Raw genomic sequence first — 26,655 nt, forward strand, 5'->3', positions numbered from 1 at the left:
AAGCACTGCAGCAGAGGGTCCCAGGTCCCAGCCTGTCTCAAAAGTTAGCGCTGAAGAGACAGAAACCCCACACTACCACCCCTCCCAACCTTACCTAGACACAGAACAATGACACTGAGTGCTAACTATTCCTTTATTAGGTGGTGAGGGGAAAGGGGGCTGTACAATGCAAGGCCTGGGGATTCAGCTACACAGGGACTGTGGCCAGAAGCTATATTACAAAAATAGCCTACAAATAACTTCTATTCTGCCCTGGGGCTGGGCCAGGGGAGTACCAGGAGGAGGAGGTGCCGCGCAGGCAGCTCCTTTCCTCCCTGCAGGCCCCTATTTACAGGGAGACAAAGTAAAATGCACATGTCTCCCCTGGTCCTCATATTCCCACCGGTCACCCCACCCTCCAGTTCCCAAAGGGAGGTGGCCCACACTCTGTGATGGGGGGCTTGGGGACAGGCTCTCCAGGCCAGAAGGGCACTTCCCCCAGCAAAGCTACAGAATAAGTTCCATCTGGAATGCAGTGAAGTGAGGGAGGTGGGGTGGGGAGGAGGCTCCCAAGTCTCACCCGACCCCTAGCCCCAGAGGGTTCGCCCAAGGGTGCCTACTTGGTACACACCAGGGTCGTGTACTCGGTACACAGGATCCCAGTCATGCCTGTGTACTTGGTACACAGAATCCAGCTTGGCCGAATGGGCCCACAGACTCAGCCCCACGGGGGCACTGGGGGGTTCGCAGGGGGCAGGGAGCGTCTCCATATATATATTTTGTAAAAAATAATAATAATAATAAGTTTGTTTAAATGAATTTGTTTCTATACAAAATGTAAAAAAAAAAAATAATAATAATCCACCTGTGTCAGAACATGAGTGAGAGAGGCCAGAAGAGGCAAGAAAGCAGGAGAGAATGGGGGGGTGAGGGTGGCCCCAGGAAGAGGGGAGAGGCAGGAGCATGTCCCAGACTCACCACAAGACCCAAAGGGTGGGGGTCACCCTGCACCCCTTATAAATAAAGGAAGACTGAAGCCCTAGGCTTGCGACCTGTCTTGGTCACACTGCAAGGAGGGTGGGGTGCAGGAGAAGAAATTAGAGAGAATGAAATGGACTAAAAGGGGAGAGAGAGAGGAAGCAGGATGGGGTGTCTCTACAGCCTCCCCAAATCTAGGAACCGTGGAGCCCTCAGGCCAACACTTGCCTCTTGGGGGTGACTTCAGGCTGGGACCCTAGCTGGGTCTGGGACTGAGCAAGAGGGCCAGGGACCGACAGGGGGAGCGGCTGGGCAGACAGTGTCCCAGCGGCCGTGGCCCCGGTGGCAGTGGCCGGGCTGGGCGTGGAGTCGGACCAGTCCGAGAGTGAGGGAGGTGAGGGGCTGGCCCAGTGCTCGGGGGACTCTGGGGATGGGGTCAGGTAAGGGTGCTCGCTGGGGACCCGCAGGAAGCGGGCCTTTGGGGGGCTGCTGTGGGCCCCGGCCGCGGGGAACTCATCGCCATGTCCTGGGGCTGCCAGGTACGGTGGGGGCCGCTCCTGGGGGGACACGGGGTTCCCAGGGTTCAGCAGCTGGGGTCCCGGGGCCAGCGGCAGCAGGAAGGAGGGACCTGGCGGGGCAGGTGGGGGCAGCCGCGCCCAGTCGAGGGGGACGGCCACGGGGTTCAGCAGGCCCAGGCTGAGCACACAGCCCCCGGGGGGCTGGCGCCCGAGACCTGCCCGGCCCGCGCCACCAAGCTGCGCCAGAGACACGGCTGTGGCCGTGGCAGCCGCGTAGGGCCCCTCGAGGGGGAAGCCGCCAGGGGACGCGGGGGGGCCACCAAAGGGCCGTGGGGAGTCCAGCGAGTCCACGGGCGAGAGCGTGACGGAGCTCTCGGCCAAGGGCCCCGGGCAGGCCAGGGTCAACTTCTTGCCCCGCCCCCGGGCGCCCTGAGGCCCCAGCCCCGCCTTCCCAGGAGGCCTCCGGCTCTTCTTGCCCCCAGACTGTGCCACCTTGAGGCCTGGGAGGAAGGCCCCGGGCGGGCAGAGCAAGGGCCCCAGGCCGTGGGGGCCAGGGGGGCTACGGGGCCCACTGGGCTGGTCTAGCAAGCGCACGATGTCCTGGTGCAGCCGCTCCTGGGCCACATCCCGGGGCAGCCTGTCCAGGTGGTCTGTGATCTCACGGTTGGCAAAGTGGTCCAGCAGCAGCTTGGCAGCCTCAAAGCTGCCCTCCCTGGCGGCCAGGAACAGCGGAGTCTCCTCCTGTGGCAGCCCAGAACCCACAAGATGTCAGGGTCACAAGAGTCAGGATTAATTTCTGGCTAACATCACAGAGGCCTCCTGTCTCTGGGGGAACCTGAGAGCTAAGAGTTCATACTCTCCAGCCAGACAGACCTCGGTCGGAATCTCAGCTCTGCTGGGGAAAACTGGGCAAGTTCTTTCCTTTAAGCCACATTCATCCAGCACCTACTAAGCTTCAGGCCGCAAAAGCCAGGACCAGGGTGAGGAGAGTGAAGCACTCACCTTAGGCACAAAATTTAAGGGGTCGTCGAAATAAATGATATTTTAACGAAAAAATTTTAAATTAAGATTAATGCAAAAAGAATCCATAATGAACATAATTTTGGAAATTTTAAATAAGGATGGAATCCAACCCCGCACCCCTTTGAGCCTCACTCTTTCATCTGTAAAATGAGAGTAATACCACCTTGCAAGGGTTTTTAAACAACAATCATAACATCTACCTCGTATTGAGGATGTGCTAAAGCACTTTATAAAAGCTTTAGCTCACTGAATCCTCGAAAGAGGCAATGAGGTGGGTACCGTTGCTTCCCCATTTCGAGGATGACAACAGAGGTTCAAAAGAGTTAAGCAACTTGCCCAAGGTCACCCAGCAACTGCCATACACTTCCTCCTCTGATCCACTATTGAAACCCCTTGGGCCCAAATCCCACACCTGAAAGCTGGCTGCAGGCAGGGTGAATGCGCCCACTAGCCTACCCCAACCTGCTCTCTGCCACCTGTGGAAGCTGTGCCAGGGCTGACTCCCAGGGGGGCCAAGGGCTGGGGCTCACCTTGCTATCTTGCATGTCTTTGTTAGCTCCATTTTTGAGCAGGGCCAAGGTGGCCTCCACGTTGTTGACAGCTGCAGCCCAGTGTAAGGCTGATTTTCCTGGCGGGGGAAGTGAGGGAAGGTCAGGGTCAGGACCAGGCTCATTTGCTGGCCCCCCAACAGCAGGGGGACAGAAAATGTCTAGAATATGGCCTGGGATGGGGGGAGGGTAGGCCTGCCACGAGTATCTGAGTAACTGTGTTTGGGTCCATGTGTGTGCACACCTGTAGATGTAACTCTCCATATACAGGGGGTACTATGTGGACCTCACTCAGTTGTACCTAGAGCTGTGCTGTCCAATGCAATAGCCACCAGTCACGTGTGGTTCTTTAGTTTATGTAAATTAAAATTACAAAAAAAAAAATGGAGTTCCCTGGTGGTCTAGTGGTTAGGATTCCAGGCTTTCACTGCTGTGGCCTGGGTTCAGTCCCTGGTCGGGAAACTGAGATCCCACAAGCCACACAGGGCAGTCAAAAGAAAAAAAACAGTAAAATAAGTTAAATTAAATTAAATTGGTGCCAAGACCATTTAATGGGGAAAGGATAGCTTTCTCAACAAATGGTGCTGGGACAACTGTTATCTCCACGTGCAAAACAATAAAGTTGGACCCCTACCACACACCATATACAAAAAAATAATTCAAAATGAGTCAAAGACCTAAATGTAAAAGCTCAAACTATAAAACATTTAGAAAAAAACATAGGAGGAAATCTTCATGACCTTGAATTAGGCAAAGGATTCTTAGATATGACACCCAAAACACAAGCAACAATAACAAAAACAACAAAAATAGATAAATTGGACATCATCAAGATGAAAACTTCTGTGCTTGTAAGGACACCATCTAGAAAGTAAAAAGAAAACCTACAAATATATTAAACCTACCATATGTTTGATAAGAGACATACCTAGACTATATGAAGAACTTCTACAACTCAATAATAAAAAGACGAATAACCCAATTTAAAAATGGGCAAAGAATCTGAATAGACATTTCTCCAAAGAAGATACACAAATGGACAATAAGCATGTGAAGAGATGCTCAACATCATTAGCCATCAGGGAAATGCAAATCAAACCACAATGAGATACTAAGTCACATCCACTAGGAAGACTAGAACAAAAAGTCAGATAATAGCAAGTGTTGGGGAGGATGTGGAAATACTGGAACCTTCATACACTGTTGGTAGGAATGTAAAACAGGGCAGCCACTGTGGAAAACAGTCTGGCAGTTCCTTAAAAGGTTAAACAGAGTTACCATGTGACCCAGCAATTCTGCTCCTAGGGATATACCCAAGAGAAATGAAAACATATGTCCACACAAAAAATGACACAGGACTGTCCATAGCAGCATTATTCATAACAGACAAAAATCAGAAACAACCCAAATGTCCATCGGTGGATGAGTGGATAAACAAAATGTGGTATATCCATATAACAGAATATTATTTATTCATTAAACAACAAAAAAGAAATAATACTGATACACGCTACAACATTTGTAAACCTCAGAAACATCATGCTAAGTGAAAGAAGCCAGTCAAAAAAGACCACATATTGTATGATTCCATTTATATGAAATAACCAGAATAGGCAATCCATATAGAGAGAAAATACATTAGTGGTTGCCTAAGGGCCGGGAAGATGAGGGGGATTGAAGGGGTGATGGCTAAGAGGTGAGGGCTTCTTTTTCAGGTGATGAAAACATTCTAAATTTTATTGTGATGATATTTGCACAACTATGTGGTTATACTAAAAACCATTGGATTTTATACTTGAAATGGATGAATTGCATGGTATCTGAATTATATGTCAGTACAGCTGGGGGTTTTTTAAGTAGGCAAAACAAAGGTTAAAACATTAAATGAAATAAAACATTTAGTTCTCTGTTCACTCCAGCCACATTTCAAGTGCTTGACAGCACATACCAGTGGCTACCATATTGAACAGAACAGACTAAGAATATTTCCATCATCACAGAAAGTTCTATTGGACAGTGCTCTTCTAAAGCCGTATTTCCCAACCAGGGGTGATTTTCCTCTAAGGGGCATTTGGCAATGTCTGGAGATATTTTTGGTTGTCACAACTGAGAGGTGGGGTGCTATTGGCATCAGTGGGTGAGGCCAGGGATGCTACTTAACATCCTACACTGGATAAAGAAGATGTGGGACATATATACAGTGGAATATTACTCAGCCATAAAAAAGAACGAAATAATGCCATCTGTAGCAACATGGATGGACCTAGAGGTTGTCATACTGAGTGAAGTAAGTCAGGCAGAGAAAGACAAATATCATATGATGTCGCTTATATGTGGGATCTTAAAAAATGGTACAAATGAACTTATATACAAAACAGAAATAGAGCCACAGATGTAGAAAACAAACTTATGGTTACCAGGGGGACAAGGGGGGAGGGATAAGTTAGGAGACTGGGATTGACACATACATACTATCATACATAAAATAGATAACTAATAAGGACCTCCTGTACAGCACAGGGAACTCTACTCAATGCTCTGTAATGGCCTAGATGGGAAAGAATCTAAAACAGAGTGGATAAACGTATCTGTATAACTGATTCAGTTTGCTGTACACCTGAAACTAACACAACATTGTAAATCGACTCTCCTCCAATAAAAATTTTAAAATAAAAAAAAAGTTTTTTTAATAAATAAATTTTTAGGGCTTCCCTGGTGGCGCAGCGGTTGAGAATCTGCCTGCCAATGCAGGGGACACGGGTTCGAGCCCTGGTCTGGGAAGATCCCACATGCCGCAGAGCAACTGGGCCCGTGAGCCACAGCTACTGAGCCTGCGCGTCTGGAGCCTGTGCTCCGCAACGGGAGAGGCCGCGACAGTGAGAGGCCCGCGCACCGCGATGAGGAATGGCCCCGCTCGCCGCAACTAGAGAAAGCCCTCACACAGAAACAAAGACCCAACACAGCCAAAACTAAATAAATTAATTTAAAAAATAAATAAATAAATAAATAAATAAATTTTAAAAAAATCCTTCACTACACAGGACGGCCCCCACCACAACGAATGATCCAACCCCACATGTCAATGTTGCTGAGATTGGGAACCCCTGCTCCAAAGGATGTTTCTAAGAGTCCGAGTGTGTCTACAGCTGTATGAGGTTCTCTAGACACAAGGGCAGGTCACTGTTGTGCAAGCAAGCCACCTCCAGGGACGAGCGGCCCTCAACTATAGGTCTGGCTGATTTGCAAATTTATTACACCAGTTGTCCAGCAGATGGCACCAGAGTAAGTTCTTCTAACAAAACAGATGGAAGGGAAGTGTCTTGGGAAGGGCACCTTTTCCTGAACCACTGCCACACAGTATGGGCTAATGGGCGCCTTTTTTTTTTTTAATGCATGAGAGTGTAGGTCTATGTTGAAACCCTGTTATGAGTACACGAGTTTCACTGACTGGGTGTCAGTGTGGGTGTGAGTTCACACCAACAGTCAGGGCCCAGATGACACCCTCTCAGCCCCCACCCGCCACTACCCCCCACAGCCTACCGAGTTCATCCACAGCATTGACGTCAGCATGGCTGGCGATGAGCTCTTCCACCATGCCCTCCACTGCCAGGCGGGCCGCCAGGATCAGTGCTGTGGAGCCGTCTGCCATGCGGGCATCCAGGTCTGTGGAGCGGTTCCGGATGAGAATCTAAGGGAGACGGGGCGCAGCAGGAGGAGTCATGGCAAGAACAAAGGGACAAGAAGCACCTCTAAGCCCCCTGAGGACCCCAACCAATACACCCCATGGAACTGATTAGGTTCAGGGAATAGCTTCTTGCCAGAAACTATACTCCCATATATCCCCATCTTACAAATGAGAAAGATGAACTCTGAAAGGCAGAACCAGGGCTTGAACCCAGGTCGGTCTGAGGCCTGTCCCAGCTCTGAAGTCCAAAGAGGCGAGCCCATCTCACCTGGAAAACGCCCTGGGCGTCAGCAGTGACGGCTGTGTGCAGCGGGGTGCGGCCTGAGTGGTCCTGGGCATTGGTGTCTGCCCCAGCATCCAGCAGCCGCTTGGCCGCATCAGCCCGGGCATAGCGGGCAGCCAGGTGCAGGGCCGTCTCACCCGTGCGGTCGGTCCGAGCCCCAAGCTGCGCCCCCTGGCAGATAAGGTCTGAGATGATGCTGGCTGACGTGTCTTCTGCCTCGTCCTCCTCAGCTGGGATTGCTTCCAGGGCCCCCCCGCAGAAGGAGGCCAGCATTAGCGGGGTGAAGCCATCTGCAGGGACCAGGAGTGTGTCACAAGGGAGGTGGGCACAGGGCCTTTCTGGGGAATACGATTGAGGGCACTGCATTAGGAGGAAGTGGGACATGTGGAAACACAAGAGGGAATGGCAAATCCTCCCATCACACACACACACACCTGTGTCAGGTGCCCCAGAAGCCAACCCAGGATGAGGATTCATGGGCATGTGATTTGTCACAGAAGGGCTCCTAGGTAGTAGGGGACACAGAACGAGGGAGGGAGGAAGTCAAACAAGTGTGCAACCTTGGGCAAATGCCTGGAGAGTTATTTCAGCCTGATCCCAAAGGGGGACTGTGGAAGCTGAGCTGTACCCCAGAGTTGTAATCCAGCTTGAGTCAAAGGAGCTGAGCCTTTCATACTCCTTCATCCACTGGTTAGGAGCTGCCCCCAGGGACATAAAATACCAAGCACCTCAGGCCCCGGTAACCTGAAGGGCTTCAAAAGAGAGCCATAGGTCCTGGTCATTGGGAGCAAAAGCAAAACAGAGCTGGGGAAGGCATATCCCAAAATGTGGCAAAGACAAATCCAAGAGGATCCAGATAACATGGTCTGCTATACTCTTCATGAGCATTTGCTCTTGTTTCCCTTAGGAGGCTACTTGCACCCCATTCTCCATCCTCAAGCCCTAGATAAAGCCAAATCCTTCCTTCAAGGACAGGAATATAGCTCAGGCCTGTCAATCTGCATATTCCAGGCCCCAGGCCACACTGATTGGTTCAGGAATGGGTATGTCCATCCAATCAGAACTCATCCTGGCACTTCTGCTGGTACATATGGGAAAAAGGTTTTGTAAGGCCTGTCCCACCTGTAGCTATCAGTGCCTGCAGGAAAAAGCCTACTTGGGCTGTGGAGCCAAGAGGTGGTGAGTCCTGGATCCAAATGTGCCTGAAGCTTCCATTTACAAGAGCCAGTAAATCCCTTGTTTTACTTAAGTTAGCTTGAGTTGGGCTATTAAAACTTACAACCAAGAGTCCTGATTAACACACACCCCCACAGACGGACACCCAGACACACCCAGCTTTCCCCCAGAAACAGACCCAGATGCAACGTCTCATGAGTAGGATGGATAAAGGGCATCCTGGAGGGAGGGATGCCTGACCTGGACCACGCACGTTGACATCCATGCCATCAGCCTCTGCATCGCCCTGTGGTGGCGTCAATGCCATGGCTGGTGCCACACGGATGTCGGCAGCAACCAGGTGGTGCTGAGTCCACTGGCGGCAATCCACAGCATCTTCAGCTCCCACGCCAGGCTCCCCTACCTGGAGGCACAAGGACCCAGGTTCTCACAAGGGGTTGGGAGACACAGTTAGAGGGACAGTCTGGGCATTCCCACAGGTTTCTCTCATGGAGATGCACACATGGCCCCAAGAAACCATTAACATCCTGCTTCTTTTACAGATAAGGAAATGGGAAATTGATGTACTGGAGTTCAGAGAAACTCATAAGAGGGAGGACTGGGATTTTAATCCGGGTTAGAAGGGCAGAGGGTCTGGGAACCCACGGTAGTGATCAAGGAAGAGACACAGAGGGGACTTCCCTGGCGGTCCAGTGGTTAAGACTCCGCACTTCCAATGCAGGAGGACGTGGGTTCAATCCCTGGTCAGGGTACTAAGATCCCACATGCCGTGCAGTGCAGCCAAAAAATTAAAAATAAAATAAATAAAAAATCTTTTTAATTTTAAAAAAAGGAAGAGACCCAGAGCATAACACCTATCAGCACACACCTGTCTATACACAAGATAGGAACATACCAAGAATGAAATTAAGAGAACAATTCTATTGACAACAGTATCAAAAAGAACAAAAAACTTTAAAATTAAATTCAACAGAAGAAATGCAAAACTTGTGTTCTGGAAATTCCAAATCACTGGTAAAAGAAATGTGGGAGTAGAGGGATCCTGCAATAATAATAATTCCCAGTATTGGGATTTCCCTGGTGGTCCAGTGGTAAAGAATCCGCCTTACAATGCAGGGGACGCGGGTTCAATCCCTGGTTGGGGAACTAAGATCCCACATGTCTTGGGGCAACTAAGCCCGCATGCCACAACTACTGAGTTCTCACGCCTCAACTAGAGCCCACGTGCCACAAACTACAGAGCCCACGCGCTCTGGAACCCACGCGCCACAACTACAGAGCCCACGCGCCCTGGAGCCTGCGCACTACAACTAGAGAAGGGAAAAATCCACACGCCACAACTAGAGAGAAGCCCACGCACCGAAACGAACAGCCTGCACACCGCAGTGAAAACTCCCGCATGCCTCAACGAAGATCCCGAGTGCCACAACTAAGACCTGACGCAGCCAAAAATAAATATAAATAAATAAATAATAAATAAATCTTTAAACAAAATAATAATTCACAGTATTAATCTGGGAAAGGAGTGAAAGGTGAGAAGCAGGGAGTTGCCCTGGATACCACATAGGCTCCCACCTGCTACCACAAATAAGAACGTGAGGTATCGGGACCAAACAATCACACACAAATGTATTGATTTACCCTCAGGAGTCTAGCACCTGGGCCCCTCAGAGGAGCTCAATAAATTTCAGACTCATGGTCCAAAAGGGAAGGATGATGTTATGAAAACAGGACAGAATATCCCTAACTAGCCTGCCTGGGCATTTAACAGCCTGCACCAAACACAGAGCCTGATCAAGCCAGACCTGAGCTTAAGGACCCAGGTGGGGAGTTGAATTTCATGAAAGGGGAAAGCCAGGTGATGGACAGCTAACCAGATAGGGCCACGGAGGATGGGACAGCCTTCAATGTGGATTCAATGTCTGACACTGTCACTTAGTAGGCTTGTGACCCTAGGCAAATCACATTAGAGCTCTGAGCTTCTCATTGGTAAAATCAGGATGATGCAATCATTCCGCAATGCTAAAATGCCATCATAAACATTCTGTACCATATACTTAACACCCACTTTTGGATGAGAAAGAAAAAAAAAGCCTGGGGCAAGCAGATTTCTTTAGTTGTCAATTGTAATAGATGTCTTCATTTCAACAAACATTAAAACATAGGCAGGGGAGAGGCAGCTAAGAATGGAGGTGTGTATCAATAGCTACTTTATAGCATCCTCATAAAGATGAAATAAGATGCTTTGTGTACATTCAAGACATTCAGCAAATGTCAAAGTAATGCTAGCAGGAGCCTGTTATGAACTGTGCTCCCCAAAAATCATATGTTGAAGGCCTAATCCCCCAACATGACTATATGTGGAGACAGGGCCTTTAAGGAAGTAATTAAGGTTAAATAAGATCATGAGTGTGGAGCCCTAATTCAATAGGACCAACGTCCTAATAAGAAGAGGAAGAGACACCAGAGTTCTCTCTCTATGCACACGCAGAGGAAAGGTCACATGAGGACACAGTGAGAACACATTCTACCTGCCAGGAAGAAAGCCCTCACCAAGAACCAACCCTGCCAGCACCTTGATCTTGGACTTCCACCCTCCAGAGCTGTGAGAAGATAAGTGTCTGCTGTTTGAGCCACCAGTCTGTGGCATTTCATTATGGCAGCCCTAGCGGACTAAGACAGGGCCCGTAGCTGTGGCCCCAGGACAGGAAAAGACCAGCTGGCGGTGCTCTCAGGCTGGGCATGCTGGACTAAGTTGGATGCAGCAGAGAGAAAGCAGAGTCACTGTCTGGGCCAGGGGATCCCCTCTGGAAAGATGCCAGGAGCAGGATGGGGTGAGTGCTGTGACTGTTCTCCAGAGCCAGGGACAGCAGAGATTTTCCTGGCTCTCCCACTGACCATCGAGCCCCAACCCAGGACCCTGAGGGCAGGGGTCAGAGGAGGGGACACAACCTTCAGTCGCTTGGCCTCCGGGCACTCTGTGTCCATCCAGTCTGTGGCCACCTCTCCCATCAGACTCTCACCCTTGGCCATGTTCCTGTTGGGGGGAGGAGGGAGGGGACAATGGGTCAGTAGGGGCAGGGTGCAGGGTCAAGAGACAGGGTCCAATGAGGGGATGCAGGATGTGGTCAAGGTTGCAGGGGGTACCATCAGGGGTTGTGATGGGTGACGGCCAGGGTCTTAAGGTGGAACTGGGGAAGAACAGGAGTGGGGTCAGAGGTCAGAGCAGTAGGCTGTGGGACAGGTGAGGGTCCCAGGCATATAGCAGGGGTTATAGAAGATGACGTCAGGGGTCATGGAGGATAGAGTTATCCTCGTAACAGGTGAGAGATGTAGCCAGGATCAAGGAGGTTGTGGAGAGGGGCCAGGGGTCACAGGGTGACAGGAGAGGGGTAAATTCATGGATTAGGTCAGGGTGGGGTTGGAGTCTCGAGGGACAGGCCAGGGAGTTGGAGGTGAAGCCCACGGCCAAGGCCAAGATTGAGGATCGTGGGGAATGAGCACTGAGTTGGGGTGGAAAGGGGGTCAGAGGTGAGGTCAAAGTCAGGGTGTGTTAGAGCCAGAGGTGATATTGGGGGTCATAGAGGATAGGGTCACGGGGCCAGCAAGGGATTGGGATGCAGACAGGGATCACGAGATCAGTAGTCATGTGGGAACAAATTTTGAGTATCAAGGTGAAATCTGAGAAGCTGGGGTCAGGGTAGAGTCAGAGTAGGATCTGAGTGAGGGAACTGGATCATAGGAAATGGGGCCAAGGGTCACGCATCAGGGGTGATTCCCAGGGATTATCGAGTCAGTGGTCAAGGGGATGAACACTGGGGTCCAGGCCGGAGTCTGAAGGTAGGGTCAGGTAGGGGTCAGAGGTCAAAGTCAGGTCAAGGTGGGCTCAAGGGCTCACAAAGCCCCACAGTCAGGGACAGGGAATGGGCTGAGTCAGGGTCCTCACTTCATGCCCAGAGCGTCTTGGCCCACGGGTTCCCGCCGGCCCTTGTGGCCAGCTGCAGCATCCTTGTGCAGCGCGAAACCCTCGGGGAACCAGAGGGTGCTGTGCTCACGCTTGCGGCGGGCCACCATGACGCCCAGGACGAGGATGACCAGCAGGAAGACGGCGCTCGCAGCCAGCAGGGGCAGTAGCGGCACGCTTGGCTCTGGCAGCTCCAGCGGTTCCCCTGCGGGCAGGAAGCAGGGGGTCTCAACCAGGGGCCAAGGCCCACCCCACCATGGGAGCCCCGGTTCCACCCTCGTCACCCGCCAGGCTGGCCCTCACCCCGTGCCGCCCGCAGTGGGTACGGGAAGTCAAGGCGCTCCACCGCTGACAACGCTCCCAGGTAGTCCGCCGCGCTCTGGGCGTCGGGAAAACAGTGGTCATTCTCAGGCGACTGCAGGCACAGACGGTTGTCAATCTCCAGCATCACCACAGAGCTGCGGGGACACAACAGAGGGACAGACAGACTCAGCAGGCACTCCTACAAGCCCTGCACCATGCCCCACCACTCCTCCCCTGCACCTTGCCCCACCCCCCCCCCGCACCATGCCCCACCCCCCTCCCCTGCACCATGCCCCATCCCCCCTCCCCTGCACCAGGCTCCAGCATCTCTACTCACCATGTCACCACTGCCCCCTATCTAGCATCCAACTCCACCACAACCCCAAAACCAGTCTTTTTTTAAATACACTTACTATATATTTGGTGATATTAAGGATATTTATTTTTTTAACTGTGATCATGGTATTATCGTGTTTTAAAGAAGAGAGCTTATTTTTTACAGAAACATACTGACATGTCTACGTATGAAATGACATGCTATCTAGAAATTATTTCAACATAACATGGGCACTAGGACAAATTGAAGGGACTATGTATGAAATAATAATGGCCATATGTGTTAATTGTCAATGCTAGGTCCTAGGTACCTAGACGTTCATTACCCTGCTCTGTTTTTGTATATGTTTAAAATTCTTTATCAATTCCCAAAACGAGTCTTGCTGTGGCCACCAGTGTCCTCTGAGCCATGAATCCAATGGTCATTGTTTTCATGTCAACTTCTCCTTTATCAGGCTGGTGCATCCATCTCCTGCCTGCTATGAGCATTGGCTTCTAACAGTTGACAGCTGCCTCTCTGGCCTCAGCAAAGTGGGGATCCCTTCACTTGGGAGGTGACACTCCTTAGGGAAGCCTTCAGCCAGGGATTGGCTCATGTGGGGTGTACAAAAGCTGGCCCTCCTGTCTCAAGGTGGGACCAACTTTGAGGTGCTACTCACCCTCCAGAGCTCTCCAAGGGATCAGGCTGAGGCTGGACTCTGGCTGAGGCTGGACCCTGGCTGAGGCTACCTCCTGCCTCAGTTCCTCCCCTGCCCCATCCTACTTCCCTCATTCCCTGTCTACTGAGAGCACCTTTCCAATACATCACATGTATCTGAATCTCCATCTCAGGCTCTGCTTCCAGGAACCCAACCCTCCGAACATTTTCCTTCTTTGGGATACCCAGTGCCCTGAGCCCTGGCTCTCCTTCTGTCTCTGGCTGCTCCTTCTCCTTCTCTTTTCTGAGCTGATTTCCTTCAACCAATCCTTAGGACTCAGTGTCCCCAGATGATCCTTCTGTCCCCACATCTCTCCCCACTTCTTTGTGTCCCTCCCATGGCTGCAATGATTGCCAAACCCTTTTTTCTTTCTTCTCTCAATCTTCTGACCCCAACTGCCTCCTGAGGGTCTCTCCGAGACCCCCAGATCCCTCTGGAAGCCCCAAAGTAACCCCCGGTTTTCACCCTGTGTCTTCATCTTGATGAGACCACTTCCAGCAACTCAGTCACCCCAGCCAGGGACTGGCACATCCATCAACCATCCTCGCCATCTCCCCCATCCCAGCCATACCCAGTCAGAGGCCCTGCCCCTCATCTCTAGCCTCCAGCCCTCCTCCCTGTGGCAGGTTCCACTCTGCTCAGAAGCCACATCTCCCTTCTGGCCCCTCTACCAGGCCACCAGCAGGAGAGTTCTATATTTTCTATTTCTAAAACAAACAAACAAAAAACTACGCATGCCCTTAAACACTCTGCTATACCCCTGCCTCTCCAGAAGGAAACAGCGCTAGACCAGGGGCTATTCTGTTCCCCCAGAGGACCCTTGCCCATGTCTGGAGGCATGTTGGGTTGTCACATCTTAGGGGAGGGGAAGTGCGCTGCTTGCATCTAGTGGATAGAGGCCAGGGATACTGCTAAACATCCTACAGTGCACAAGACAGGACAGCCCCTCACAGCAAAGAATGATCCGCCCCCAAATGTCAATGGTGCCGAGACCGAGATGCACGTATTGTACGACGCTGTATGTATTGCCAAGAAGGCTCTCCCAGATGTTAAGGGAAGTAAATGCACAAGACCTGAGGAATGGTGCCCCTTCCCACGCCCGGCCTAGCGTCTGCGTGGACGCCATGGCTCCCCCGGGGGGAGTCACTCACCCGATCACCTCAGGGGCCAGCTCCCGCCGGTTCCGGGATTCGGAGCCAGGACCAGGCCGGTGGTAAGGGAAGACCATAGCCTGGCCGTTCTCGTCCAGACGGAAGCGCAGCGAGGTGCGCAGGATGCCGCTGAGCCGCTGCAGGAAGTCGGCGCTGGAGCGCAGCAGCTCCTCCGGCGGCAGCAGCACGGTGAGCACCAGGACGCCTCGGGCCAGCAGAGCTGGCACCTCACCCGCACAGTCCAGTCCATCCCAACCGCACTCCTCTGTGTTGCAGCCCTGATCGCAGCGGCCGTCGGCAAAGTGGTCCGCGCAGTACTTCTCATACACCGGGCTGGGGACAGAGAGGGGCGGGGTCAAGGGAGCCTCCAACTCCGCTGCACGCAAACACCACAGAGCACCCGGACTCTGGAGCCAGCGCAAGCGCAGAGAACTGGCATGTATCCACGTGCTTGTGGAATGTATCAGGCTTTCTGCAAACACAGCCATTGCTTTGTAACTATTAATAAGTCAGTAACTACTGAGAGCCACCTGTTATGTGCTGGGCGCTACTGTAGGCTCTAAGGATATGGCCCCAACATAAATCCCTACCCACGTGGAGCTGGCATTACAGTGGGCGGAGACAGATATTAAAGGAGATGAATGAGCAGAACATACAGCATTTCGATCACACACCAATAAAGGCTAAGTTTAAACACACACACACATCTATATGGAATTAAATGCTAAGGAAAAAAATTAGGCTGGGGGTGGGTGGCCAGGGAGGAGCTCACTGAGAAGGTCATTGTTTGAGCAAAAACTTGAAGGAGGTGAGGGAGGAGCCATGTGGCTTCCTGAAGGAGAGCATTCCAGGCAGAGGGAACAGCCAGTGCAAAGGCCCTGAGGTGGGGCCAAGCCTGGGGAATCTGAAGAATGGAAGAAAGGCCAGGGTGGCTGGAGCAGAATGAGCAAGGGGGAGAGTGAGGGTGGGAATGGGCACAGGAAGATAAAAGTAAGGAAAGGGTTCCAGGTAGACAGAGGAACACACAGAGGGTCACAGAGAGCAGAGCACAGGGATGGACAGATGAAATGCATAGGACAAATAGACAGGGCTCATGAACAGACACAGAGAACGGCAGAAGAGGGGCAGGAATAGGCAGGAGCATGGACAGATGGATGGGCATATAGAGGGGCAAAAGGGTGTGTGAATGGACAGAAGGACAGAGAGAAGAGGCACACGGATGAACAGGTGGGGCACAAAGATGGACAGATGGGGCACACAGGTGGACAGACTGGCATAGGGACAGACAGATGGACAGATGAGGTCCAAGGATGGACAAGCAGGTGTGCAGACAGACAGTTGGGTGTATAGAGGGACAAAAGGAATTCATGGATGGACAGAAAGACAAACAAACAGGGCATAGGGAGGGACAGATGGAGTACAGAGGCAGACAGAAAAACAGACAAAAGGAGCACATGGATGAACAGACAGGTGGGCACCTTGATAGACAGGCAGGGAACAAGAATGGACAGACAGGGCACAGGAATGGGAAGACAGACAGACAAATGACAGATGGATGGGCAGACGGTACACCAAGAAACAGATGGGTCAAGTGAAGGGACAACCCAACAGACAGATTAAGGATTGACTGACAGACCAAGGCAAACGGAGGGGCAGATAGAGAAGCAGGGCCCATGGATGGTCAGATGTGACACATGGACAGACAAGACACAGAGTGAGGACCGGCTCACTTGCAGGTGCGCTCCCGGCCGCCTGCGCGGCAGTCGAAGTTGTCATAGAGGCAGGCGGGCGAACTGCAGGCGGGGTCGCAGCGGCTGTTGTTGAAGAGGAGCCAGCACTGCAACGCCGCGCACTGCCGCCAGGGGTCGCTCACGCTCAGCGAGCAGTCGCCGCCGTCCCAGCCGCAGCCTGGGCTGTTGCACTCTCGGTCACATCGCTTGTCGCCGCTTTTGGCCTCGCAGGCGGCTCTCGGGCAAGACGGCTCCTCGGGGGCCTCGGGCACCGCTGCAGGTATCTCACAGCGCGGCCCAGCCCAGCCTGGCGCGCACGCGCAGCGGAGGAAGGGCGCCAGCGTCTCCGGGCGGCAGGAGCCCCCGTGGAGGCAAGGGGAGGTCACGCAGCTGGCATTGGCGGCTCCCAGTGGCGACCCCCGGGAACCCCGGCAGGCGGGACCCGACAGCCCCGGGGGACAGGCGCAGCGCGGTCCACGGACCGTCTGCTGGCACGGGACGCCCACCGGGCACTGCAGCTCCCAGCAGGAACGTGCCACCCGCTCGCAACGCGGGCCCCAGAACGGCTGTGGGTTGGGTGGGGGGAAAGGAGAGAAAAAAAAGTGCGGGGGCAGGGGATGGAGGGAGAGAAGGGGAGGAGACAGAGAGGAAGGAGGGAAAGAGAAATGGAAGGGTGGAGAAGAGGATTGAGGGTTGAAAGGGGAGAGAGAGGGGAATATGGGGGATCAGGACTTGGGAAAGGTTGGACCTCCAGTCTCCCCAGGTCTGGCTCAACCTCTCCCTCTTCCACTGGAGCCCCACCTTGTAGGTAAGCCCAGCCTTCCCCAAGAGGCCATAACTCCAAATTCCAGAGGGACACACACACAAACACACAACCTCCAGGTAATTTCAACATTTCCCAGAAACCCCTTCCATCTTACACCTCTTCTCCCCTAAAGCCACACCCTCCCATGAGGGCATGCTCCCACTCCTCTCCCAGAGACCTTGATGTGAGTGTCCAACCCCACCTACCGGGACACAGTGGCAAGAGAAAGTCAGCGCTCCCCCAGAGCCGGGGCTGGGATGGCACTGGCCTCCATGCTGGCATGGCTGCGACTCACAGGCAGACAAGACAGTCTGACAGTGGGGACCTGGGCAAGCAGAACACGTGGATGAGCCACAATGGGGAACACAGGCAGGATCGCAGGCCAGCCCCCTCTCCCATGCTTACCTGTGAAGCCGGCATGACAAAGGCAGTGGAAGCCCCCACCTGGGTCCTGCAGGCAGTCCCGGGTATGTGCCGCATGGCAGGCACCTGGACGACACTCATTGATGTCCGCCTCACAGCGCAGGCCGGTGTATCCCGGGGGACAGGTGCAGCGGAAGCCACCCACCAGGTCCACACAGGTACCATTGTGCAGACACCGGGGGCCCGGGTCCAGGGGTGGGCCTGGGCCACAGTCATCCTCATTAATCTCGCAGAGCACGCCTAGGGGAAGGGGGGGACGGGGAGCAGTCAGGAGTGGTCAGAAACCCAGCCTCCCGTCCTGTCCCCCAACCCTGACACTGGCCTACCCAGCGTTCCTGGAGGACACGAGCAGAGATAGCGGGCCACAAGGTCAATGCAGATGCCCCCATGCTGGCAGGGCTGGGAGGCACACTCGTCCATGTCTTCCTCACAGTTGTCACTAGTGTAGCCAGCTGGACACTGCGGTGGGGGTGAGGCAGGGACCCACTCAGCCCAGAGAGACACAGATACTCGCCATGAAGATACAGAGACTCCCAGTGCAAAAGGACACATACAGTCATCCAACACACAGAGACATGCCCAGTGTGCAGAAACACACACACACCCAGTACATGGAGACACACCCAGTACATGAAAACACACCCAGTACACGGAAACACACCCAGACATGGGAGGACACGCAGGCACAAGGGCTACAGATACACTCAGTGCAAAAGGACACACACAGTACAAATGCACAAGACAGACCCACAGGAGAAACACCCAGATACCCAGATACACACAAGACACACACAACCAGAGATGCACATTCAGACACTGGCACATGCATTCATACCCAAAGAGACACCATGCACAGAGACACACATAGATATGTCCAAGAAACAACCAAAGACAGAAGTACACCCAGACAGAGACACCCTAAGATCTACCCAGAATGACACCCACAAAGATATAACCAGAGTCACAAAAGCAAAAACGCAGACATGCCTAGAGAGAGACACCACACCAGGCTATAGACACACAGAAATGTGTAGCCAGACCCACCCAGGAGTGACTAGCTCCCCCGTCCCCTCCACTGGGCGCTCCTTACCTCGCACACATAACCTCCCATGTAGCCTCGGCAGGTGCCCCCATGCTGGCAGGGCTGGGCCAAGCAGGGGTCCACCTCCCGCTCACAATGACTGCCTGTGTGGCCCTCTGGGCACACGCAGTAGTGGGAGCTGTCCTTGTCCACGCACTGCCCACCAGCCTGACACAGCTGCTCCATCGGCACCCCTGGACAGAGGAGAGCAGCGTCAGGCAGGCTCCCTCCTCCCGGCCCACATCATACTCAGCACCACCCAACACCCCCAACTAGCTTCAGTCACCAAGGTCTCACCCACACTCTGTCAGGTTGTCACACATCCCCTGAAAGTGACATACACACACCTTCGAAGCTCATGCCAGCTAGGTCACACACAGCGCTGCAGACATCCAGGTCGTCTCATGGTGATAGACATACACACCATCCTTGTCCTGGCCAGCTGTCACAGAGTCACATATCCCCACCATGTCTACATGCTCTGTTGCACTCTCATTTGGCTCACACTAGCAGGAAGTATGTGCATACACACCCTCCCAAGCCCCCCAAACCCAGTCACGCGCACCCCCTCACCGATTTGGGCTGCGGCCTCTCTGCAGGGTAGACTCTGGATGTCACAGAGGCGGCCGCTCCACCCCGGGGCGCAAAGGCAGTAGAAAGAGGCCCCGGTCCGGGCACAGTGGCCCCCATTCTGACAAGGTGTGCGGCTGCACCAGTCTACCAGCGTCTGGAAAGGAAGGCCACGGTGTCCGCTCTTGGGGACCCTTGAAAACGGACCCAGCTTCTCCTCCAGAGTCCTGGGCAGGCTCCAGAATACCTCTCCAGATTCCTCCCCCAGGATCCAGGCAGGCTTCCCAATCAGAGTACCCAGCAGGCCCCTCCCTCAGACTATCCTTCTAGACTCCTCCCCCAAGAAACCAGTGACCCCGCCCACCTGGCACTGCGCGCCGGTGAAGCCTTCAGGGCAGGCACAGCGGAAGCCGGGGTGGGAGGCAGTGCAGACGCCCCCGTGCAAGCAGGGTCTCGAGAGGCAAGGGTCGGCCTCATGTTGGCAGTGTGCGCCAGTGTAGCCCAGGCGGCACAGGCAGCTGAAGGAGTTCACACCATCCACGCAGGTCCCGCCATTGAAGCAGGAGCTGGAGGGAAAGGAGGAGTGCGTCAGGTCCCGCCCCCTCGAAGGCCCCACCCTCCCCCATGGGCCCCTCCTGGCTTTGAGTGGGAAAACCCCTACCCCAAGGAGAAGCTGCAGTCCCAGCAGAGGCCCCTCCCCGTCCTGTCCCTTAGCCCCGATATACCAGGTACTTCTGGGCTACGTGGAAGCCACGTGGAGACCCCACCCTGGTCTGGCCTGGCTCCCTCAGGGATCAGGGTACCTAAGGTGACCTCCCAACAGATGGCCTGCCCCTTCCCGGACACTAACCCATCAGGCATCAGAGTCCTGAGGTGGGTGCCAAGCCGAGGACTCCCCTTGTCCCCACTCCTCAGGTCCCGCTCCCCATCCGATGCCAGGGCCCCTGACTCCCAGGACAGGCCCCACCCACCTGGGGCTGCAGTCAGGTAGGTCCTGCTCACAGAGGAAGCCTCCATAACCCGGCGGGCAGGTGCAGGTGAAGGAAGCCACGTGGTCTGTGCAGGTGCCTGGGCCGCAGGGGCTGCTCAGACACTCATCCACATCTCGGGCGCAGCGGGGGCCAGCAAAGCCAGGTAGGCAGGAGCAGGAAAAGGAGCCCACGCCATCCTGACATGAGCCACCATTCAGGCAGGGGTCTATGGTCAGAAAGGAGGAGGTCTGGTCACACACCTCGCCCCCTGTCGGTCCAGCCTGACCTGGCCATGTCTTGTGTAGAGGGGGATTAGGAGAAAACCAGGCTTAATTGGGAGGGGCACATTTGGCCAGGGGGATCAAAACTCTGTCCCCTCTGTGGCTTCACCCCCTTCCTTATCTGGAAACCTCGCCTATGTGGAAGGGGGTAGGGGTTGGAGAAGCCAAAAAAAAGGTCCCTTTGAGCTGCCAAGTACTAGTTGTGTCTGCTTAAGTCCTGGGCTCGGCACAGGAGGTCTCCTCCAGACCTGGACTAGCCAGTAAAGTGGCCACTGACCACATGTGGCTCTTGAGCCCTTGACATGTGGCTGGTCCAATCTGAGATGTACTGTAAGCATAAAATAGACATCAGGTTTCAGATTGTGAAGACTCAGTATGAAAAAAAAAAAAAAGAATGTAAAATATCTCAATAATTTTATATTGATTATACTGAAATGATAATATTTTTATGTATTAGGTTAAATAAACCTGTTTTTTGTTTGTTTTGTTTACTTTTTAACGTGGCTATTAGAAAAAATTTAATTCATATGTGGCTTGCATTATTTGTCCATTGAACAGTGCTCCTGGAGACTCACTAGGGGCCTGTTATCTCATACTTTACACACAATCCTAACTTGCTTGCTGCCAGAGGCAATCTATATAGGCTTCAGAGTCCTCTCCCAGCTCATCCCTCTACTTGCTGCATGACCTTGGGCAAGTCACTTAACCTCTTTGGGGCCTCAGTTTTCATGAGCAAAATGGGGAAAGTAAGATAACTGTGAAGATGAAATGAAAACACAGTGCTAGGCACATGCATGGGCTTCATGAACCTGTTCCCTAGGTCAGCACCCCTCCCCCAAGAGCTCCCCTGAACTCACTGGGGTCACAGTCATCGATGTCCTGATCACAGGAAGGGCCACTATAGCCCTCGTGGCAGGTACAGCTGAAACTCCCTGCCAGGTTGGTGCAGGTACCATGGGGACCACAGGGTGAGGGGCCAGCACACTCATCCACGTCCTGCTGACATCGTGAGCCTGGGGGTGGGGAGTAAAATAACACACCGGGGTAGAAGGCGCAGGGTAGGGTCTGAGGGTACCTGGCACTCAGGAAGAACCTGAAGGCTGAGATGGATGAAGGCAAGAACAGTTTGCCTCTGGGCATTTTGCACACACTGTTCCAGAACTGCCTTCTCCTTGTTTCAGAGGGTGGTGAATGCATTCTGTGACTGAGGTCTGCTCCTCCAGGCTGTCCCCAAAACTCTCAGCCTGATTCCTAGCTCCCCCAACCCCATAGCCCTTCCTCTTCTTCTGAACTGACCGCATAGGCTGCAAGTGTCTGTGTCTAGCTCTGTTTCTTCCCAGAAGGAAGCTCCCCTAAAAGGCAGGGCCAGGAGTCACTCCCTCTCTGGGTCCCCAACATCACCCAGTATGGGGTAGGTTGCAAAGGAGATGAGGGAGAGGAAGAGGAAGAAGCAGCTGATGTACCTTGCCAACCAGGGGGGCAGGAGCAGACAGCCAGCTGGCCAGGGGCAGACTCACAGTAGCCCCCATGCTCACAGGGATTTGGGGTGCAGGGGGACAGCAGCTCACACTGACGGCCTGTAGTGGGCAGGCAGAGTGAGACAGTCTTGAGAGATTCCATTTTCCCATCTCCCCCCAAGGTCCCCACCTTGATACCGACTTCCCAAGCTCCTGGGTAGGGGTGGGAGAGGAAAAAAAAGTGGGGGGGTATAAATGTAGAGAAGGAAGGGAGAATGGAACAGAAGGGAAATGATAAGGAAGAAGGGAGGAGGCAGCCCTGGGGAGGGAAAGTGGGGACACGCACCCTGGACACCAGGGGGACAGGTACAGCGGAAGCCCGTTCCATCACTGGTGCAGGTGCCGCCTGCCCAGCAGGGATGGGATTCACAGGCATCTCGAGCGAGGCTCTGACTGCACTGAGGGCCACTCCAGCCAAGCTCACACACGCAGCGGAACCTGAAGGGGGAGGCAGTCAGGGCTGGCAGGAGGGCAGGGAAGCAGTGGGGATCAGGGGTTGGGGAGAGGCCTCACCCTCCAGGCGCGTCGTGGCAGACGCCATGACTGCAGGGTTCTTGGGCGCAGGGATGGCTTGGGGGAAGACAGAGCGGGGGCAGGGAGCCAGGTGGGCAGAGGCATTGGAAGCCATTTTCACCATCCACGCAGGAGCCCCCCTCACCGCATGGGCTGGACGCACACTCGTCGATCTCCACGTTGCAGAGAGGCCCTGGGGAGCAGGCAGACAACCTCGTCCCAGAACGAGGATAGCCGAGCCTACCGGGGAGGGACAACCTTGCCCCATTTAGCAGAGCCACACCCTTGAGCAAGGACAATCTCATTTGCTTCACAACACATCATCTCTTGTGCAGATTAGGATAGTCACCTCCTCAACCCAGAGATACCTTGCCCCAAATCATCCTTGTCCCCAAACTTATATGAAATCACTTTCATTTCCACCAAGGGTTACCCTGGCCCCACTCAGAAACACCTCAGTCCCTGAGTCTGAACACCTTCCTGTATGTTCCAGGATAATCTTGAGCTAATATGGGGACAACACGCCAATGAGAGAAAGCACTATCTCAGGGCAAAGCGTGGACAATCTCGTTGGACCAGCGTGTGCAAAGAGAGGGGCAAAACCTGGCCAAGAAAGATGGGTGATTTCACCCTCACCCTATAAAGACCTCCATTCCACGGCAGCCACTTGCCCACCTGTGAAGCCAGGCTGGCAGACACAGTCATAGCGGTTGATGCTGTCCCGGCAGATTCCAAAGGTGCAGGGGTTGCTAGCACAATCATCAATGTTCACCTCACAGTTCACACCTGGGGAAGGGGAACACGACAGGGATTGCCACCACTGTGCCCTACCAGGAGCACCATTCCCGAACCCTCTGTGTCCTACCAGATGTACTGTTTCTGCCCCAGCCCAGCCCCCGGCCCCACCTGTGGTGCCGGGAGGGCAGCGGCAGAGGTATTTGTCCACCAGGTCTAGGCATTTGCCACCGTGGCGGCAGGGCTGGCTTCGGCACTCGTCCACCTGGCTTTCACAGCGCGTGCCGGTGTAGCCCGGGGCACAGGCGCACGAGAAACTGGCGATGCCATCCACACAGCGCCCATGGTGGCATGGGTCTGGCGAGCAGTCATCCACGTTGTGCTCACACACCGTGCCCTCGAAGCCTGTGGGGACAGAGGGTCAGGCTCCGCCCACTGGCCAAGGTCCTGCCCACAGCTGTGGCTTCTGCCCAATTCTGGCTCAGCTCTACCTCAGGCCCGGCCCATCGAGACAACAGGAGGCGGGCTCAATTCAGGCCCTGCCCCTAGCTGGCCTCCATTCCATCCGGCTGCAAGCTCCAAGACTCGTCCCTGACCAGGACCCTACTGCAGTTAAATCCCACCCCTAGCGTGACCCTGCTTCCAATCCTTACACCATCAGCCCTGATTTGCCTCGCCCTCCACTGGAAATGGGGACACATGGGAGGTGCCTGGGGATGTAGGGGGTCGGACCCGACCCCTCCAGTTAAGTGCACACCTATCCTGCTAGACCTTTTGGCCTCACCCCCAGCCTTACCTCTGCTCGTGTCCATCATTGGCTCCGCCTCCTGGCTCTCTCATTGGCCCTGCTGAGGTCCTGCCTTGCTGCAGCCCTGTCCCTAACTTTTCCCCAAGGTAATTATTGGCCCTTTCCCCCATTAGCCCCGCCTCCAGATTCTTGCCAACTTGTCACTGGCCCTCCCTCACCCTCTGCGCAGCGGCACTCATAGCCATCCGGCTGGTCCACGCACTTGGCTCCATTCCGGCAGGGTGTGCTGGCACATTCATCCACGTCCAGCTGACACATAGCCCCGCTGAAGCCTGGAGTGGGGGGTGTGGGATGAACAGAGGGCCAGATAGGGTCAGAGCAGTCACCCCTCACCAGAGCTGCCTTGTTTGGGTGGGGGAGTCCATTTACTTAGTTTTAAATTAATTTCAATGTTTTTCATAAGGTGGTTTCTGTTATGATAGGTAACCACTAATATGGTCTTATAAGCTCCCATCCTGGAGCCTTTGCCCCTTCAGAGACTCGTCTTTTTCAGGCTCCCTGGCCCAGAGTCCTCACCCGAGGGGCAGGTGCAGCTGAAGCCATTGACTCTGTCCTTGCAGACCCCACCATTGACACACGGGCTGCTCTGACACTCGTCCATGTCCACTTCGCAATAAGTGCCTGTGAAGCCTGGGGGTAGAGGGAAGGGGATTAGGGCAATGGGGGTTAGCTTCTGGTCTGAAGGGAGAGCAAGGGGGGACATACCCCCTTCCCACTTATAGACAGTTCCCCTGAGCCTTGGCCTTGCCGCCACCCAACCCTAGATTCAGTTTTTTAGACTCAGGCTGGACCTTCATTCAGCTGTGGCCCCAACTGGTTCAAGGCTTATGAGACTCCACATGCGCCTTGCCTTCAGACCAGCCCTTGCCCTCTCCAGTCCTCAGACTACGTCTTGTCCCCAGGTCCCAGCCTCAGGGCCCACCATAGCCTTGTGCCCAGCCTCAATCCCAGCCCCGGCATCAGTGCATTTCTGTCTGCAGGCTCTGCCTTGATCACTCCAGACCGTGGTCCTGCCCTCATGTCATTGCCGCCCCATAGTGTCCAGACTCCACTCCCAGCCCATCTGAGGTTCCACCGACTCCACTTGACCATGCCTGCAACCTCGCACAAGATTCTGCTCTGGCTCCGCCTCCACCTCATCCCAGGCTTCAGCCTCACAGTCCCAGCTCCCTCCGCTCCTCGGCCCTGCCTGAGGCTTTTCTCACCCCGCCTCCCCACCTCAGGCCCCGCCCCAGCCACGCCCACCACACACCTGCCATGCAGATGCAGGTAAACTGGCCTATACGGTCGAGGCACGTGGCCTGGTTGCGGCAGGGGCCAGAGAGGCACTCATTGACGTCGGTCTCGCAACGCGGACCAGTGTAGCCACGGCCGCACTGGCACAGGAATGAGCCCTGTGTGTTCACGCACCGGCCCAGGTGCTCACAAGGGTTGGCACCTGCAGGAGGAGTCACAGCGGGTGTAGGTGTGGGCGGCTGACAACCACCTCTCCCCTCCTTCCCTACTCTCAGACAGCGCCCCCTCACCGATGGAACACTCGTCCACATCCTGGTCACAAGCCCCGCCTGTGAAGCCAGGTGGACAGGTGCAGATAGCCCTGCCGTTCACCGGGTTCGTGTCGCAGATAGCATCCTCGTGACAGGGGTTGCTGACGCAGGCGTCATCCAGATGACACAGAAGTCCTGGGAAGGAGTAGGTAGAGGTCAAGGGCAGATACCGCCCCCCCAGCTCTGCCCAAAGCTCCCACACCCCCAAATACGGTTTTGTGTTTTGTTTTTACTAACCAGAAGTGTATTTAGTAGCTATTTTCCCCCAATCATTTATTATGAAAAGTTCAAACATACAAAAAAAGTTTATTCATATACCCACCACCTAGATTCAACTATTGTAAGCTTTGTCTATCTTTTTTTCTGAACCATTTGAAGTTGGGAACATCCACATATTGTTTTTAAATCTATTGATTCTTTTTCTGATTATAAAAGGGTCCTACCGTCAAGTCTTTGCTTCTGCAATACCCTCGGTCTGACATACCCTTCCCTCCATTTCCAAGTCCCCCTCCCAAACACCTTCTCTGACCTTTGCCACTTCCCTTTGGACTTTTTCCCCTCTCTTTCTCAGTCACAGTTTAGCTCTAAATTCCCATGGTTTTTGCCCTGGACTGTTTGCCAGCCTCCTCCCAGGCCTCTCCCAGGCTTATCCTTCATCCCAAATCTAGCTTCCAGCATAATCATTCTAATACTCGAGTCAGACTCCATCCTTGCCTCTACTCAAGAACCATCAATGGCTCCCTGCTGCCTACAGGGAAAACAGCCACTCACCAGTTTTGCCCATGGGGCAAGCACAGTAGAAGGAGGCCACACGGTCATGGCAGGTGGCCCCATGGAAGCACACGGCCGTGGCACAGTCATCAATATTCTGACTGCAGCTCTCGCCTGTCCAGCCATTGACACACACACAGCTGTGGCCACCCAGTGTGTTGAAGCAAGTGCCCCCATTGTGGCAAGCGTTGGGCTGCAGCTGACACTCGTCCACGTCCTCCGTACAGAATTGGCCTGTGGCACACAGATGCACCAGACTAG

The 26,655-nt window shown here is 53.9% G+C and overlaps 1 protein-coding gene across 3 annotated transcripts in view; it reads right to left on the bottom strand.

The window, feature by feature from the left end:
- Positions 1–119: 119 nt before the first annotated feature.
- NOTCH3 (notch receptor 3) overlaps positions 120–26,655 on the bottom strand; it is a 33,548-nt gene continuing 7,012 nt past the window's right edge. Inside the window, exons 6-33 of one of the 3 annotated variants that reach the window (XM_082382834.1) lie at positions 26,395–26,628; positions 25,603–25,758; positions 25,329–25,514; positions 24,593–24,706; positions 24,235–24,348; positions 23,440–23,673; positions 23,209–23,319; positions 22,534–22,726; positions 22,307–22,458; positions 21,967–22,080; positions 21,361–21,516; positions 20,223–20,448; positions 19,616–19,817; positions 19,255–19,408; positions 18,691–18,875; positions 17,927–18,059; positions 17,583–17,840; positions 17,384–17,502; positions 16,373–16,938; positions 14,643–14,975; positions 12,458–12,612; positions 12,137–12,359; positions 11,143–11,227; positions 8,431–8,593; positions 7,000–7,352; positions 6,587–6,734; positions 3,029–3,126; positions 120–2,216 (exon numbers count right to left, since the gene is read on the bottom strand). In XM_082382834.1, coding sequence (XP_082238960.1) covers positions 1,170–2,216; positions 3,029–3,126; positions 6,587–6,734; positions 7,000–7,352; positions 8,431–8,593; positions 11,143–11,227; positions 12,137–12,359; positions 12,458–12,612; positions 14,643–14,975; positions 16,373–16,938; positions 17,384–17,502; positions 17,583–17,840; positions 17,927–18,059; positions 18,691–18,875; positions 19,255–19,408; positions 19,616–19,817; positions 20,223–20,448; positions 21,361–21,516; positions 21,967–22,080; positions 22,307–22,458; positions 22,534–22,726; positions 23,209–23,319; positions 23,440–23,673; positions 24,235–24,348; positions 24,593–24,706; positions 25,329–25,514; positions 25,603–25,758; positions 26,395–26,628 — 6,212 coding nt within the window. In that variant the 3' untranslated portion in view covers positions 120–1,169. The remainder of the gene's footprint in view (positions 2,217–3,028; positions 3,127–6,586; positions 6,735–6,999; positions 7,353–8,430; positions 8,594–11,142; positions 11,228–12,136; positions 12,360–12,457; positions 12,613–14,642; positions 14,976–16,372; positions 16,939–17,383; positions 17,503–17,582; positions 17,841–17,926; positions 18,060–18,690; positions 18,876–19,254; positions 19,409–19,615; positions 19,818–20,222; positions 20,449–21,360; positions 21,517–21,966; positions 22,081–22,306; positions 22,459–22,533; positions 22,727–23,208; positions 23,320–23,439; positions 23,674–24,234; positions 24,349–24,592; positions 24,707–25,328; positions 25,515–25,602; positions 25,759–26,394; positions 26,629–26,655) is intronic. The other 2 variants (XM_082382835.1, XM_082382836.1) reach the window with 2 other exon arrangements.

The sequence above is a fragment of the Balaenoptera borealis genome, assembly GCF_965194805.1.
Source record: "Balaenoptera borealis genome assembly, chromosome: 2".
In the NCBI taxonomy this organism is placed as follows: Eukaryota; Metazoa; Chordata; class Mammalia; order Artiodactyla; family Balaenopteridae; genus Balaenoptera; species Balaenoptera borealis.